This window comes from Schistocerca serialis, chromosome 7 (genome assembly GCF_023864345.2).
Source record: "Schistocerca serialis cubense isolate TAMUIC-IGC-003099 chromosome 7, iqSchSeri2.2, whole genome shotgun sequence".
Taxonomy (NCBI): domain Eukaryota; kingdom Metazoa; phylum Arthropoda; class Insecta; order Orthoptera; family Acrididae; genus Schistocerca; species Schistocerca serialis.
The window spans coordinates 312,442,656-312,459,598 of record NC_064644.1 but is presented as its reverse complement, the minus strand read 5'-3'; the positions used below and the strand labels follow the sequence as shown (position 1 = coordinate 312,459,598).

At 37.5% G+C, this 16,943-nt stretch overlaps 1 protein-coding gene across 1 annotated transcript in view; it reads right to left on the bottom strand.

Annotated features, from left to right (window-relative positions):
- LOC126413038 (A disintegrin and metalloproteinase with thrombospondin motifs 12-like) overlaps nt 1-16,943 on the bottom strand; it is a 354,477-nt gene that overhangs the window by 59,334 nt on the left and 278,200 nt on the right. The window contains exons 15-16 of the mRNA XM_050082933.1: nt 14,111-14,237; nt 13,904-14,021 (exon numbers count right to left, since the gene is read on the bottom strand). Of these exons, the coding sequence (XP_049938890.1) occupies nt 13,904-14,021; nt 14,111-14,237 (245 nt within the window). The remainder of the gene's footprint in view (nt 1-13,903; nt 14,022-14,110; nt 14,238-16,943) is intronic.

Genomic DNA, 16,943 nt, shown 5'->3' with positions numbered 1-16,943 from the left:
GGGCATTGGGACGCTGCCAGGACAAAGCTGTTCACTCAGTGTCCTGCTTACTGGCCAGGCATTGAGCAGGCCTAGTCCATTAGCAACAGATGTGTGGAACAGCAGGTGGTCACATGACAGGTTTTTTCACCTAGGCCAGCACCCACCAAGCCTTGGGAATAAGTGCATCTCAATCTTGCAGGCCCATTCCTGAATAACGCATGGCTCATCATCACTAATGCTTTTTTCAGGTTAACTTCAATATAACCATGGCAGAATACATGGTGATGGCACTGTTGAAGATTTTCACTACTGAAGGCCTGACATAGACATCAGTGACCGTAAAAGGTCCGTAATTTTGGCTGAAGGACTCTGAGAATTTCTGCACTAAAATGGAGTGTAGCACATCTACTAGCCTCCTTTCTAACCCAATTCAGATGGAGAGGTAGAGAGGTTCATTCAGATATTCAAATAACAGATAAAGAGGTATATCCAAGATGCTTCCACAGAAGATACCATGACATTTTATTTTAAGTTCACACAGGTTGACAAGAGCCCATCAGTGCTCTCACATTGCTGTCAACCCCATTCTCTCCCACATGTACTACTGCCAACACCCAACCCCCAGTTCCTCCCTCCTCTCTGAGATTCAGGCTGGCATGTGGGTTTGGGCCCAGGGGTTTGGTCGAAAAGATTGGTGGTTTCCAGTCACCATTCATCTGCAATGGGGCATTGAGTTTTGACACTTCATAGCAAAGACTGGACCATCACCCAGTACCAGAACCAGTTCCAACTGTTCAAATGTGCCTGCAGTCTTTTTCTCCTCAATCCTACCACCACATCTCATTCTCCTGCCTTCCAGCAGAAGAAGAACTCAACTTGAGCTCCCTGTCCCCCAACCTCCTCCACCCACCCTCCCCCAATCCCCAATTTCACTCTTAGTTGTTCCACGTCACCATAGCCAGAACGGGTGAATATTGCCTCACTGCTGGATTCCCCACTGAGGGACAGATCAATGCTCTGGATTGAGTTACAACAAGCAGGACGTCTCCTGAGGGTGCACCAGAGGAGTTGCTGCCATCCAGGATTGACATCATGCCACTGCCCCCGGTGCTCACAGCCTCATCTGCATTTCTCCCTTGCCCACCTGATGAAACCACAGCTGGTCGGGTCACTCTCAGCCTTACATTCAGGTGCCAGCACACTAGGAGCTCCTGTAACCAGAGCTGTCAGGAACAATTGCAGAAGAGATGGAGGTCACCCACCTCACTCTCCATGTAGCACTGGACCGGTCTACCTTTCACTGTCTGCCTCGCTCCATAATAGTAGTCTCCACTGGTTGCACGAGCAACTTATTGTGCCAACACACCACAGATGTTACCCATGTACAGAGCTAATGCTTGCTAGCTAGGGATGTAGGGTTGACACCAGAGGCTAAACCATCAACATCCAAAGTGAGTCTACAACACCAGCTGTGTGTGCTGACTCAAAAATAACATTGCCAATGCCAGTGATGTCTACGCTTGTCTATTATCCAGGACAATGTGGGCCTCCCACTCAGTTTACACAGTGTTGACAACTATTAACTATTGTGAAGCCTTCAAGATTTGGATATTGTTATGCTGCTGACTTTGCATCACCTCTGGCCAGTTTCATTTTACTGTATGTTGTGCTGCTGTATGTTGTATCAAATAAAAAAGATTCAAAAATCAATGTTTGTTTGTGCTGTTTGTCACAACAAGGAAAGTGTTTGTTACAAAGAAGTAGGTAACAAGGATAATATGTGGTGTTCTTTCCAGAACCTCTTTAAATAACTGGGCATACTGACAACAATAGATTTAGACGTTTATGAAGTTTGTTGAGAACTGTTGATTACAAGTTCAGAAACATAAGTAATATCCATAACTGGAGGGATAAATGACTTACACTATCCTTCTCTCAGCCTTGATGTGGCACAGAAAGGAATGAGGCATTCAGCCATAAAAATCTTTGACCATCTACTCAGTAATGTAGAGAATTTAACAGATAACAAATTTATCTTTAAACAAAAACTGAAATCATATCTACACAATAACTGCTACTCCATGGTAGAGTTAATTTATTATGATTTGACTATAGAATTTAAATCTCAGTCACCAAGACTTGCAAACTTAACTTTAACAATGAAAAATCCAGGGGAATGTAATAATATTATGAGAAGGAAAATTGCTACTCACCATATAGCGGAGATGCTGAGTCGCAGGTAGGCACAACAAAAAGACTCACAATTAAAGCTTTGAAACTCACACACACGACTGTAGTCTCAAGCAACTGAAACCACACTGGTTTCAATTGCCTGAGACTGCAGTCGTGTGTGTGTGTGTGTGTGTGTGTACCTATTATTGATGAAGGCCCATGGCCAAAAGCTTTAATTGTGAGAGTCTTTTTGTTGTGCCTGTCTGCAACTCAGCATCTTCGCTATGTGGTGAGTAGCAACTTTCCTTCTCATAAACTTAACTTTAAAATTTGCAAATAAGACTTATATAATTATCAGTGCACACGCTTTCATCAACCAGATAAATAACAGCTTACAGGAGAGAGAAGAAACACAAAAATTATGGAAACTCCTGGAGCAAACCTGAATAAAAGCAAACATTAAAATTTTCCTTGGTGACTTCAGTGCACAACTGGGACAAGATAAAAGGTACTGTACTGAGTATCATTAGAAAATAACCTGGTCATAAGCAAACCAACCATCCACAAACTTATATCAAAATCAGTGCTTTAAAAGGAAACCTGATAACTGAAAAACTGGAAACATTTCAACTTCAGGATTTGGGAATGGCAGCTAGACCATGTCTGCATTCATAAATTTCGCCATCATGAAATCTACAACAACAAAGTCTGAAGTGCAATAAATACATGGTCTGCCACTATGTTGTGATGATAAAATTAAGTGGTTTAGGAAGAAACCTCCACATAAAATTTGGGGAAGAGTCTACCAACATCAAATCACAAAAAGAATTGAGTGTCAAATTAAAATTTATAGCATAAGAATAACTCCAATAAATCCCGCGAAGAAACATGATTGGTGACATGAAGAATGCAACCAGGTAGTGGAGAAAAGACATCAAGCTTGGGTAAACCATCAAGCCCAAGAGTCAGAAGAATCAAATTTAAAACTAATAAAACAAAAGAAAACCACCCATGATATCATGAGACAAACAAAATCTAAACATCTTATGAACATCTTAGAAATCACAGAAGAAGATTTCAAGGCCAATCAAATAGAAGATCATTACAAAATTTCAAGAGATAGGTTAAAAAATAGGAACCTCAATATTAATGCTGAGAAATAAATCAGGAAAGTTTACACACAGTAACCAATAAGCTTTAGAGATCCTCACAGACACATTACACAAACTTCTAAACTGTGATGAGCCACTAGAAACATGTCAAGTAAATATGGAAACCATTCATTTTAACCACCCCTGATCTAACTGATCTACAGCCATCAATGAGGTAGGAAATCAGAGAACTAAAAAATTACAAAGCATCTACCAAAGATCTAATCCGTGCAGGAATCTGATGCACTCTGGAAGCACAACTTGGGAGGATACGAAGGAGGATTTCGCCCACAGAAGCTGCTCAGACCAAACTCTCTGTTTGAAACTAATAAGGGAAAACAAGTACAGAAACAAACAACTCATTATTTGATTTATAGATTTCAAAAAGCATATGATAGTATCCATAGACCACATTTAAAAAAATCCTCAGATCAAATAGTCTCCATCCAAAGCTAATAAAAATTATCAGATTAACTTTAACCAACACAAATTCCAGGGCAAAGTTTGGGAAAGATATCTCAAAAGCTTTCATAATGAAAAATGGTCCCAGACAAGCTGATAAATGATCCCCACTGCTTTTAATGTAGCCCTCTATTGGCTCACAAAGATTTATTGGAAATCAAAATGGGATTAAACTCCCAATAAGAACAAACTGCTAGGGGTTTGTGGATGATTTATCTCTTTTAGCTCTTGATATGGAAGAAGGAGTTTATGACCATATCAACAGTCTCTGAAAAAATTGCTTCCTTCAAGAAAATTGAGCTCATACCTGTGAAACCCCTGTGCATACATAAAATCTTCACAAGCTATTACAAAATCAACATAGTTCTACAATTTAAGTATCTTGGAAAAAACCGCAAACATAACTTGTGATTGAAAGAAAAATGGACCAACAGAAACAACAAAATGAAAAAAAACCCTCAATTTCTAACCTAGTCAATAAATAACAGTTTCCAGCAGACACTAACATAAAACTGTGCCCAAACATTAGCCCAAATTTGAAAATGCAATGTCATCAATACTTTGCTGTTTTTAAATACTATTTTTACAGTTTTTGGGGTAACATAACTTTTGCAACACAAAGATGAAAACAACAGAGAAGTTACCACTTTTTATTAAAACAATAAAGACTAAAGGAGAAATTACTGTCAAAAAATTACACATGGTGAGTGGCAAGGAGTTCCATAATGAAGATGTATACAAGTTTCCTGACTCAGATGGACTGAAACACTCAGTTGCTGCACTATATACTCCTCAGCAGAATGTGGTTGGTGAAAGTGAAAATAGACTCCTATGGGAGATGGCACATCCTTGGATATGCTCTGCTCAATACCTATCAAAAGCATTAAGAGGCGAAGTAATTGTAGCTGCAACATACATTCTGAATTGAAATGACTCTACAAAAATTAAACGTAAAACTCCAATTGAGATATTTTTGAAGAAGGAACATTGTTTTGATAATTTTGTGATATTTGGAGTGGAATGCTGTGCCTTGATTCTCATGAAAAAATGGAAGAGTTTGATGCTAAATCTTCAAAAGGATGTGTGGTTAGTTATCATTAGTGTGGATTTCATGTTTATTTTCCTGGAAAAAGGTGTGGGTGTGTGTGTGTGTGTGTGTGCGCACGTGCGTGTGTGTGTGTGCCCAGACACGCCCGCTTGCGTGCACTTGCAGAGACGTAAAATTCAACTTCATACAATTGTCACATACTCACAGGACTAAAAGGGTTGGTTGTTGATACATCAGATGTAGATTAAATTTGTTACTGAAACTGAATGTGAAAATGTTGACTTTGACAAGAGCAGATTATTACTCATTCAGGGGAGATGTTGAGTCACAGTCAGGCACAACAAAAAGGTTGCTGTACATGTGACCTTTCTGCCAAAAAGCCTTCCCTCTGTGGTCAGAGACAGTGATCATGTGTGTGTAAATTGTGCTAGTGTGAATGTGTGTTTTTTCTACTTGAGAGGAAGGCCTTTTGGCTGAAAGTTGAAATATATAGTAATTTTTTTACTGTGCCTGTCTATGACTCAACATCTCCTCTATGTGGCAAGTAGCAATGTATCCTTCTCACAATACTGTTATTATCCATCCTGAATTTTCCATTGTTTGATTTTGAAGAGTATAGTCAAGGGACTGTATGAACCAAGATGGATTTATGAGTGATGAAATGGTTAGTAACCGTTTGTATGGCACTGAGGGACAAGTTGAGAGCAACATGGAAGCAAGAAATGCAGACAGCACAATTCACATAAATCATGAAATTTGAAGAGACCATTATGTTACTGTGAAGATTCAGTCTATCAGATCAGAATTATGCTTCTTTGTGAGACACCAAGGAATTACAAAGAAGCAGTGCAGTCAATAAATTCTGAAGAATGGAAAAATGCAACAAAGGAAGAAGTGAATTCTCTGAATAAAAATAAAACATGGGAACTAGTTTACAGACCTAACAAATTAGATGATTGAAAATCGATGAGTGTTTTCTACAAAATTATATTCAAATAATTAAGTGTTTGATATAAGGTTTCACTGGTGGCAAAAGGATATATTCAGTTTTTAGAATAGATTATGATGAGACATTTAGCTCTGTAGCAAAATCTAAGATTATGAGAGCCCTGCTGAGTATTGCAAATCAACATGATTGGTGTAAAAAGCTATTTGATTTAAGGTCAGTATTTTGAAGGCGGGAATTTATACAAGGGCGGTTCAGAAAGTAACCTCCGATTGGTCACAGTGCGGGTTGTGGGGGGAGTAGCGACGCCATCTGTGCGTTCACGCACTCAACAGGTCAGTCGGCATCAAGCCGTGGTCGAGTGAACGTCGTACCTGCGCTAGTTTAGTTTTTGTGGCAGTTTGAAATGTGTGCTGCAATAGAAAACCCCGCCAAATGTGAAGTGCGTGCTGTCATAAGGTTTTTTACAGCCAAAGGATATTCTGCAGCAGCTATTCATCGTGAGCTTTGTGCCGTGTACGGACCAAGAGTTATGAGTGAAGGAGTTGTTGTCCGTGAATGGGTACGTTTATTTAAAAGTGGACGAGAAAACGTTCATGATGAAGAGAGGAGTGGTAGACCATCATTGGTGACTGACGAACTCGTTCAGAAAGTTGATGCAAAAGTTCGTGAAAATCGACGTTTCTCAATGTCGGAGTTGTCTACTGGTTTTCCACAGATTTCTAAGACTCTCTTGTACGAGATAGTGACAGCAAGATTGGGTTACCGTAAGTTCTGTGCACGATGGGTGCCCAAAATTCTTACCGACCACCACAAAACTCAAAGAATGGCCTCTGCATTAGACTTTCTGTCACATTATGAGGACGAAGGAGAACCATTGTTAAACAGAATCGTGACCGGTGACGAAACCTGGATTAAGTACGTGAACCCTGAGACAAAAGAACAATCAAAGATGTGGGCACATTCAAATTCGCCTACCAAACCAAGAAAAGCCTCGCAAGATTTTTCTGCCAGAAAACTGATGGCAACGGTGTTTTGGGATGCCAAAGGGGTGTTGTTGGTTGAATTCATGGAACGTGGTACGACCATTAATCAAGACGTGTACTGTGAAACAATAAAAAAGTTACGACGGGCTATACAGAACAAACGCCGTGGTATGCTGACTTCCGGTATCGTTTTTTTGCACGATAACGCCCGTCCTCACTCAGCTCGCAGAACAACGGCCCTTCTTGAGTCCTTCAAGTGGGACGTTATCAACCATCCACCTTACAGCCCAGACCTGGCACCAAGTGATTATCACCTCTTCATGCATTTGAAGAAATGGCTCGGGTCACAGCGGTTTGATGACGACGAAGAGCTCAAAGATGCGGTCACAGGCTGGCTCCAGGCACAAGCGGGTGATTTTTATGCAGAAGGAATTTCAAAGCTTGTGAAGAGATACGGTAAGTGCCTCAATCGCTATGGAGACTATGTAGAAAAATAGTGCAAAGATGTAGTTGTAAGATGTATATATTAAAATATTTTTATTTAACTTGGTGTATTTTTTTAAATCAACCGGAGGTTACTTTCTGAACGGCCCTCATATTTATCAACCAGAGGGCTTTGATGATGGCTCAGAAAGTGTACATAAATTGCTGGAGAGTCTGTACAATCTACAGCAGGCCTCAAAACCCTGATATGAGTGTCATGTTAAATTCCTTAGTATTTGTAATTTATGAGAGAGCTGTTCAGCAGCATGTATGTCCTGTAGTGAAAACCTGATGATGCGTTTTGTGTTAAGAACGGATCCACCATGGGCTCTACTGATGCAAGAAGTAAATTTATTGAACAGTTGGATAAACGATTCCAGATCACTGTAGTTGACTGGTTTCTAGGCTTAAGAACCAATAACTCTGACAATTGTATCCAAATAAATCAGTCTCCACACATGAAGAGAATTTTAGAGAAATACAATATGATGGGTGCAAAACCTTTACATTTACCAATTGAGCCAGGGTGGATACTATATAGAATTAAATTTGACAAGAATGAAGACTAATATGAAGCTTACAGTGATGCTTATCATGGTAAGCACACAGCCTAATAAAACTGGTAATGATGAGATAAATGTAGTAACCAGTCTTGAATCATATGAAATGAACAATACCAGACTGCAAACATAAAAGCCAAAAATCCACTACTACATAGCTATGCAAAAATGTTTAAATACCAACTTTTATAAAGACCTAATGTAATTACAACAATAATTATGACTTTTCAAAAAAGTCAACAATTATTTGTATTTTATTTATAAAATGTATGTTCCAAAGATTATTTTGCCTAAATAGATTGATACATGATAGTAATTTCTTTGCTGCACACTGTTAGAAGAAAATGTTTGTTTTCAGTGCAGTTGGTTGTACAAGTTTGGGGTGTGAGAATGGAGAGTGAGATAGGTGTGTTTTATTGATCTGTATTCTGAAGTGAGATGACTGAAAATATATGCGTAATTCTACAGAAAGTTCACCAGTTTTCGCATAATTCTTGAAGTAGTAACTCAATCATCATCTAGGCAATCATAAAAAGTTAAATTGTAGAAAGGAAATGGATATTGAGCCATCAACACACAATGAATAACAACAAAAAAGATGAGTATTATTATTAATAAAATTGATGATATGGTTATAATAGAGGGAAACATTCCACGTAGGAAATATATATCTAAAAACAAAGATGATGTGACTTACCAAATGAAAGTGCTGGCAGGTCGACAGACACACAAACAAACACAAACAAACACACAAAATTCAAGCTTTCGCAACAAACTGTTGCCTCATCAGGAAAGAGGGAAGGAGAGGGGAAGACGAAAGGAAGTGGGTTTTAAAGGAGAGGGTAAGGAGTCATTCCAATCCCGGGAGCGGAAAGACTTACCTTATACCTGTCCTTTTTTCCCCCTAAGGTAAGTCTTTCCGCTCCCGGGATTGGAATGACTCCTTACCCTCTCCTTTAAAACCCACTTCCTTTCGTCTTCCCCTCTCCTTCCCTCTTTCCTGATGAGGCAACAGTTTGTTGCGAAAGCTTGAATTTTGTGTGTTTGTTTGTGTTTGTTTGTGTGTCTGTCGACCTGCCAGCACTTTCATTTGGTAAGTCACATCATCTTTGTTTTTAGATATATATTAATAAAATTGGTTATTTAAATTCGACTGTTGCTGTCAGTCACTGCAGTGCATCAGTATCTCAGTGTGGCAAGTGCTGTGAAAACGAGACTAGCCACTGAAATTACTAACTTACTTCAAAAATTAATAAATCTGCTTTGGGCAAGAAGGGGGTGGGGACGGCCAGAATATGGTGGCATCGTCTGACTTTTTCTGAAAGTGAAGTGTGAATCCTGTGTTGGGCTATTTTTCTTGTGCAAATTAAAATATATTGTGAAAACTTTATGTGTACGATTGCCTGTATATGAACCACAGCTACAAAAGAACTATAATTGCAGCAGAAAGGAGTTCATAAAAAGAAGAAGGTGAAAAATAAAAAAAAGAACTATAATTGCAGCAGAAAGGAGTTCATAAAAAGAAGGTGAAAAATAAAAAGTGAGGTGAACAATTAACAACATTGACATCCCACAACAAAGCTAAGTACTCGAAATATTTTCTTTATTGTTTGTTTTTTCTTTTTGGTGAAGTGTTTTGTTATATAATTACTAACAATGAAAGCCACTGAAGAATCTGGAACAGTAGGGGTCAAAGAGACATGGGAGACTGAAGTAGCACTGTGAAACAAGAAGAAGAAAACAATAATGACAAACCTGTAAGACAGGAAAAACAAACTGATGAATTAAAACAAGATGATAATAATGACATAAGTACTGTGCTGTCATTGGTAATAAAAATGTATAATGATAATAAGGATCAGTTTGCAAAAATAAATGAGCAACTTGAAAATCATAAACAACAAAGTAAGGACCAGTGCACAAAACTCAGTCAGTCAATAGAAACATTATTTGATTGCTTCAGTAAAAATACACCTCAAATCTATAATATCAATCAAAAAATTTATAGATTAAATGTTTGAGTAGAGTCTGTGTAGTCTAAAATGAAAGAAACTGAACTTAAATTTAACACTGAAGTCAGAAGTCGAAAAGCCAAGCTGAGTCTGTGTTGTCTAAAATGAAAGAAACTGAACTTAAATTTAACACTGAAGTTGGAAAACCAAGCTGAGATCACTGAATACCAGGAGAAAAACAAAACTGCTTTTGAAAAAGTGCACGAGGAAATAATTATTGTGGACAAAAATGCAAATAATCAAATTTCAAAATTGAAAACTAATGTTGACACCAAACTGGCACTTGTTGAAAGCAGTTCTGTTGATCAGGTGAAAACAGTATACAGCAAATTTATAGAAAATGTAAAATTAAGCAACATCAAAACCAGCAGCCTAGAAAATAGTTCCTCTGTTTTGTATAACAAAGTTTAACAAATGTCTAATGAGGTAGTTAATAGAAAGCTTGTTAAGAATGTTTTTCAACATTCCAGTGAAATACTTTTCATGTGAAGGTAGGTTACACCCTGTAGATTTTCTGCAAAGATAATTTGTGCCTAATATGACTGCTGTTATAAAAATCAAGTCTGCTCAGAAGTTTCTGGAAGGTGAAGCATTAAGCTGGGCAAATCAGTATACTAACGATGACACAACCTATGCAGACTTTGAGAAAGGATTTTTAAGTAAACTTTGGTCAGAGTTGTAAAAAACTGTGAAATACAAGTGTAATAGACACACGCATTTTGAAAGAGGTAGTAATCAAAATTGGCACAGTAAGAATCACAACAGGAGGGAACACAGCAATCACAATGGTAACAATTATCATCAGAAGGAACATAATACAGTAAATGGTAACAATTTTCACTCTGGAAAGCAACATAGATGCAGCAAAAAGAGAAAGAAAAGAAAAAAAGTTATATGTAACTGTTACAAAAAAGTTGTAGAAACAAAATTTTTTCAACCGTACGTAAAGAACAAAGTGGTTACAGCATACGTTTTTTGTGCAAACAATTTAAATGTGGTAACTTATTATTTTTGTTTGTGCTGTGTTACTTTTCTACAGATGGTAAAGAAGTCATGATTGTATTTTATGAGTATTATGTTCTTTCATGAGAAGTAATTAGTTTTTATAGTGTTATTTGTCAATGTTTAGAGGAATGTTTCAAATAACTAACTATTTGAAAAGGTGGAGCTTTAAGTACAAGACTCAATCAATTCATGAGCATTTATTCTGTTCTCAGTATAACTTTTCCTTTTGCTGTCTGGAATTATTTGTATCCAATACAACTTTAACATTTCTTGTGTACTAGTTTTGGGGAGGGAGTTTGGATAGCACCACACTGTTTCTCACAAAATAACTGCAATGTCTTGTGCTGTATATAATTTACTTGTATTTACTATGGTAGATATTTTTTCTGAAGTTTAATATTATTTTGTATATCTCATCCTGTAACACAATACAGAAGACTTGAACAGTGATTTTTCATATGTTATTGTATAATCTATTAGGTGGCAAAAATGCAAAATATATGTAGCAATCAGAGACTAAAGGACAAAATGATTGATAAAATTGATACTTTTGCACACAGAATAGGTAGAGGGTCCACTAACTTTGGTAGGCACATAATGTGGCTAGTGGTGCCTTCCTTAGCAGTGTGTATCCATTCTTAATTTCTGGTGCATTCTATTCTAACTCTTTCCTATCCCACTACGCTCTCTATTCAGGATTTATCCCATTTATGACACCACAGCTTCTGTGGATGATCTTATCTGACAGTACTAACCTTCCAACATTTGTCATTTTGGGCATAAAAAATTCCTCCAAAGTAGGGCAAGAAATAATTTTTGTCATAGCGTATTTTTATATGCTGAGGGTAAGTTTGGAGGTAAGACATTCGAAAATGTTGTTACAAAAACATTTCATTGGTGTTATGAGAAAAAGGAATAAATTCCTAAATAGGTACACTAATTTTGTCCTGAGATCAAAAGTATTTTGCTATACATTCTTTAAAACTCCTCAAATAACCGTATATGGACTAAGATGTTTACTTTGGTCATAGGGCATTACCAATCAATCACCTTTCTCCTATTAAAAACAGATTTATAAATGTTGGTATACAGATATTTTCATGAAATACAAGTTCTACTGTTGTGCTAATATGATAATATGATAAAATCACTGTTATGTGTGCCATCCTTTTGCTTATCCCATATACAACTGATATTTGGTACTAATTTGAGAGTTACAAAACAGGTAAAAGGTCAGACTTTGAAATTGTTTTGAAAATTTGTGAGAAAAGAACTTTGTAAAGTGAAATTTTGCCCCTGACCTCATTTGAATGAAGTAATAATACTAAGGTACCGGTAGTTAAAATGCTGTAAGTCATGTACTGAAGAATCGATGAATATTGATTTGTTACACTCCAAAATTTGTTGGCATAACCAGTTTTATTAATTTGTACAAAAACTTTTCTCAGATTTTAAACTTTCAAAATTTTTTTTGGGGGGGGGGGGGGGGGGGGGGGCAGTTGAATAAAACTGGTTATGATGAGATAAATGTACTAAGCAATCTTGGATCATATGACAGGAGTGATACCATACTGAAAACATAAAAGCCATAAAGCCACTTCTACGTAGCTAAGCAAAATTGTTTAAATACCAACTTTTATAAATACTTAATGTAATATTACTATGACGATTAAGGACTTTAAAAAAATAAAATAAAAAAAATAAAAAATAAAAAAATAAAAATGGAATTTTATTTATGACGTATATGTTCCAAAGATTATTTTGCATCAATAGATCAATATATGATAGTAATTTCTTTGCTGCATGTTGTTAGAAGTTGTTTTAGTGCAGTTGGTAGTATGAGTTTGAAGTGTGAGGATGGAGAGTGAGTTATGTGTGTTTTATTGATGTGTATTGTAATGTGAGATGATTGAAAATATATGTGTTATTCAGCAGAAAGCCCACTAGTTTTCACATAATTCTTGAAGTAGTAACTCAATCAACCTCTAGATGATCATAAAAAGTTAAATTATACAAAGGAAATGGATATCAAGCCATCAACACAAAACAAATAAGAACACCAAAAAAGATAAGTATTATTATTAATAAAACTGGTTATTTAAATTCGACCATTGCTGTCACTCGCTGCAGTGTGTCACTATCTCAGTGTAGCAAGTGCTGGGAAAATATGACCAGGCAGCCAAACTATTAACTTACTTCAAAAATTAATAAATTAACTTTGGGCAACTAGAAGGTGCGGATGGTCAGAATAGGCATAAGGTGATCAATAAGTGGCATTTTACATAAGTTTCACAGAGATCCAGTTATGTGGAAAAGTAGAGTGTAGCTCTTCTTCAATGGAGGCATAATACATAGCTGCAAATGAGATAAAATAGTGCAAGACGTCAGAGTAAAAGAATGCTGCACAATTTTTTCACTGCAAGATGTCACTATATCACACTTCAAGAAGATATGGAATCATGGACTGGTGTGTAGGAGGGTCTGCAGCTCGTGGTCTTGTGGTCACCTTCTCGCTTGCTGAGCACGGGGTCCCGGGTTTGATTCCCGGTGGGGTCAGGGATTTTCACCTGCCTCGAGATGACTGGGTGTTTGTGTTGTCCTCATCATTTCGTCATCATTCATGAAAGTGGCAATATTGGACTGAGCAAAGGTTGGGAAATTGTACGGGCGCTGATAACCATGCAGTTGAGTGCCCCAAAAAACCAAACATCATCATCATCATGGTGTGTAGGGTGTACCTTCCTAAACAAGTGATGATAATTCAGAAGTGTGTGAAGGTGGATTTATGTGGGTTCCTATACCCACAACAATGCTGCTTGTAAGAAAACCAAACCACAAGCATTATATGAAGATTATTGATTATAGACTCATCCACATTCATCCAGCAGTCCTTATATGATTCCTGCGAGGTTCTGCATTCTCTCAAAAGTGAAAGAAACCATCTGTGGGCAACACTGATGGATGCACGAAAGTGTGAACAGACGGCCAGGTATCTGTCTTAATGAACATGATTTAAGCTATTAAAAATTAAATGAATCAAACTGAAAAACTTGTATAAAGTAGGACTCTAAGTCTTTCTGAATGTTGTATACTTACATATATCTTTATGTCATCAGGTATTGGGCCTGGTATAGTGATATTTTCTCTTTCATTGTGGCGCTCGTAAAAACCAACAGTGCCATGGATTGAAAAAGATCCTGATCTCTCAATCTGACTGAAACAAATATATATTAGAATTAATAGGATAAAGGTGTTCCATAGTGGACAGAAAGATCATAATGAAATGAATCTCTGAGAACTTACTTATTTCCATTTAGGTAATATTTATATGTTGTAGCACTGGCAACAGCTACAAAATTTCTTGATGGCCCTTCCTCTACAGCACGAATGTTTCTGGAACCAGCAGGAATTATTACCACCTCCTTGTATCCTAAGGAGGTAAGAAATAATTAAAAATTACTCAAAGTCTAATTTAAAGTGAAAGTAAAAAGGAACAATAACAGTATTAATTGCTGACAAAAGATTGGAACTGTTAATTGTAACAAGAAGTTGATTTCATGTGACAACCACAACCACAACCACATATTTCACAGCAGTTTGCTACCCAACACACCTCAACAACCATCCCAAAGTTTCAACTTGCCTTAGACTTCTGGCTGATCAGTGTTTATGCTGAAAAACAGTAGATGAATTCAATCTCAGCACTGAAAATCATTTTTGACAGAAATAATACTATGACTTTAACTTGTCTTGAAAAATGTATTTTCATATTTTCTCACAAGTGCACTTTAAGTACTGGTAGCTATTTAACGAATTCTTTTTACGCAGAATCTACGATCAAAAGAGACAGATAGTAAAAATGGTAAGTTTAAATGAAGGAATGGATTACGTTCTAAAATAAGCATTACTCAAGATTCTGACCTTCAATGAAGATGTAGAGTCTTACATTAAATATACCGAGCAAGGTGGCGCAGTGGTTAGGCCATTGGACTTGCATTCGGGAGGACAATGGTTCAATCCCGTTTCCGGCCATCTTGATTTAGGTTTTCCGTGATTTCCCTAAATTGGTTCAGGCAAATGCCGGGATGGTTGCTTTGAAAGGGCAAGGCCGACTTCCGTCCCCATCCTTCCCTAATCCGATGAGATCGAAGACCTCACTGTTTGGTCTCTTGCCCCAAACAACCCAACCCATTCTTATATTAAATAATTATGTCATAGTAAATTTTCATTTTGAAGATCAGAGATAGCATCACCTCAACGTCTCCTCCTACTCTGACCTATCAAAAAGAATAGTGGAATAATCTTTCATCATACTTTGGATGGCTTTATTCACTTCATCTGGAAATAAGAGTGACACAGCATGTGTAAGCACTGCTTTGGATATGTTTCATGGTTTCCTTTTATATGATCTGAAGAAGATGGCTTTAACAATCAAAACTTGTATCAAAAGTATAATCTGCTGTCAAGAGAGAAAAAATTTATATTCATTTACAATTTTATAATATGACCAGTCACAGCCACTGAAATTCATGGTAAATCGAACTGCACACATCTGTTAGTGATGAATAATTAACAACGAGTTTCATTGCATTCAAGCAGCATCTTTAGACTGTTGGTAGTGTCACACAGATAAGGACACAAAGAAGCCCCCAATGTTCATTGTCCCATACTCCAATTCCATGAAGAGGGGAAGTCATCAACAAGTAGTAAGTAGCACAGCATTGGGGTGAATAGTGCAGGGGATGACAAACCTGTAGTTGGTTACCAAAAGGGCAAAGCACTGGAGATTATCAGCTGTATACCCTATACAATTTACCTTTGTGATAACCAACTACAGGTGCCTCGTCCCCTGCACTAACTGTCCTAATGCTCTGCTGTTTATTATTTGTTGATGACTTCCCCTTTTAATTAGAATTCAAATTTATGATCAAGACACATAAAACTTGAATGTATTTACTTTATTCTTCGATAAAATATAATCATTTTCATTTTGATTCCCATTTGCTCCTTGTTAACTCATTTTTCTTGTTGAACAATGTGTTAAGGACAGCCACTCTGTCCTTGCAAATTCTACTAACATAACCTCTGTCACTTATGGCATGGCATGAGAAGTTTCCTGTTGAAGAGTATCTTTTTTTAGTTTTTGTCTTCATTTTGCCATAAAATTTTGCATTACCATCCTATAGTGGAATCTGCTGCATAGAGGTCTTCTGACTCTTCACCAGAGCATGAGATTGTTGGTGCTCAGACTTGAATACTTTGCATGGAATATATTTTCTTTCTTTTCAAAACAAATCTTGCCATACTTTCTCAGATTACTTTAGTACGAGTAACATTTTTAATTCTGTTGTTTACAGTTAAGCCTATCTCTGAATTTCCTTCTTGCTCTGGTTCTCTGTAATAAAACATATGTTGTGATTTTAATTCTACATGGGCCAGTCACATTAATGTGACCACCTGCAATGTTCAACGTCAATGTGCAATAACTACTCACAAATGGCAAATTGCAGCACTAGCAGTGTCAGGGAGACGCGGAAAACAGTGCAGTTGTTGTTGTAATGCTGAAAAAGAGAGATTTATCTGACGTCCAAAAGGTCATGATCACTTGCTTTTGGGCCAAGGGTGGAAGCATTTCTGAAACATGTCAGTTTGTTAACTGTTCGTGTGCCGCCGTGGTTCAAGTACAAGTACAACGTGCACGGCAAATTGGTGCTATCCAAAACCGGCATTGAAAGGGAAGTGTGATGCATCATGGTCTACAGATGAGAAGGGTTAATTATAGCTGTGGAGATGTATATTGGCGAACTTATGTGCAACGGCTGAGCAGCAGACCACCCAGATGAACCAAGGGGCTATCAAATGTGCCTCCTCAGTGTCCATTCGGTGAACATTGCTGGGTTTGAGCCTCCTCAGCATGGTTCATGAACCCATGATGACTGATGTTCATCAGCAACAAAGACTTGAATTTGCATGTCAGCACCACAGCTGGATATCCATTGAGTGGTGACAGTGGCCTTTCCGGATGACTCCCATTTTATGCTCCATTGGACATGTGGCTGGCACCCTGCAGGCTGGAGGAGGGAGTGCCATGGTCTGGGAAATGTTTTTGTGGCATTACCTGGGTGATTGCATCATT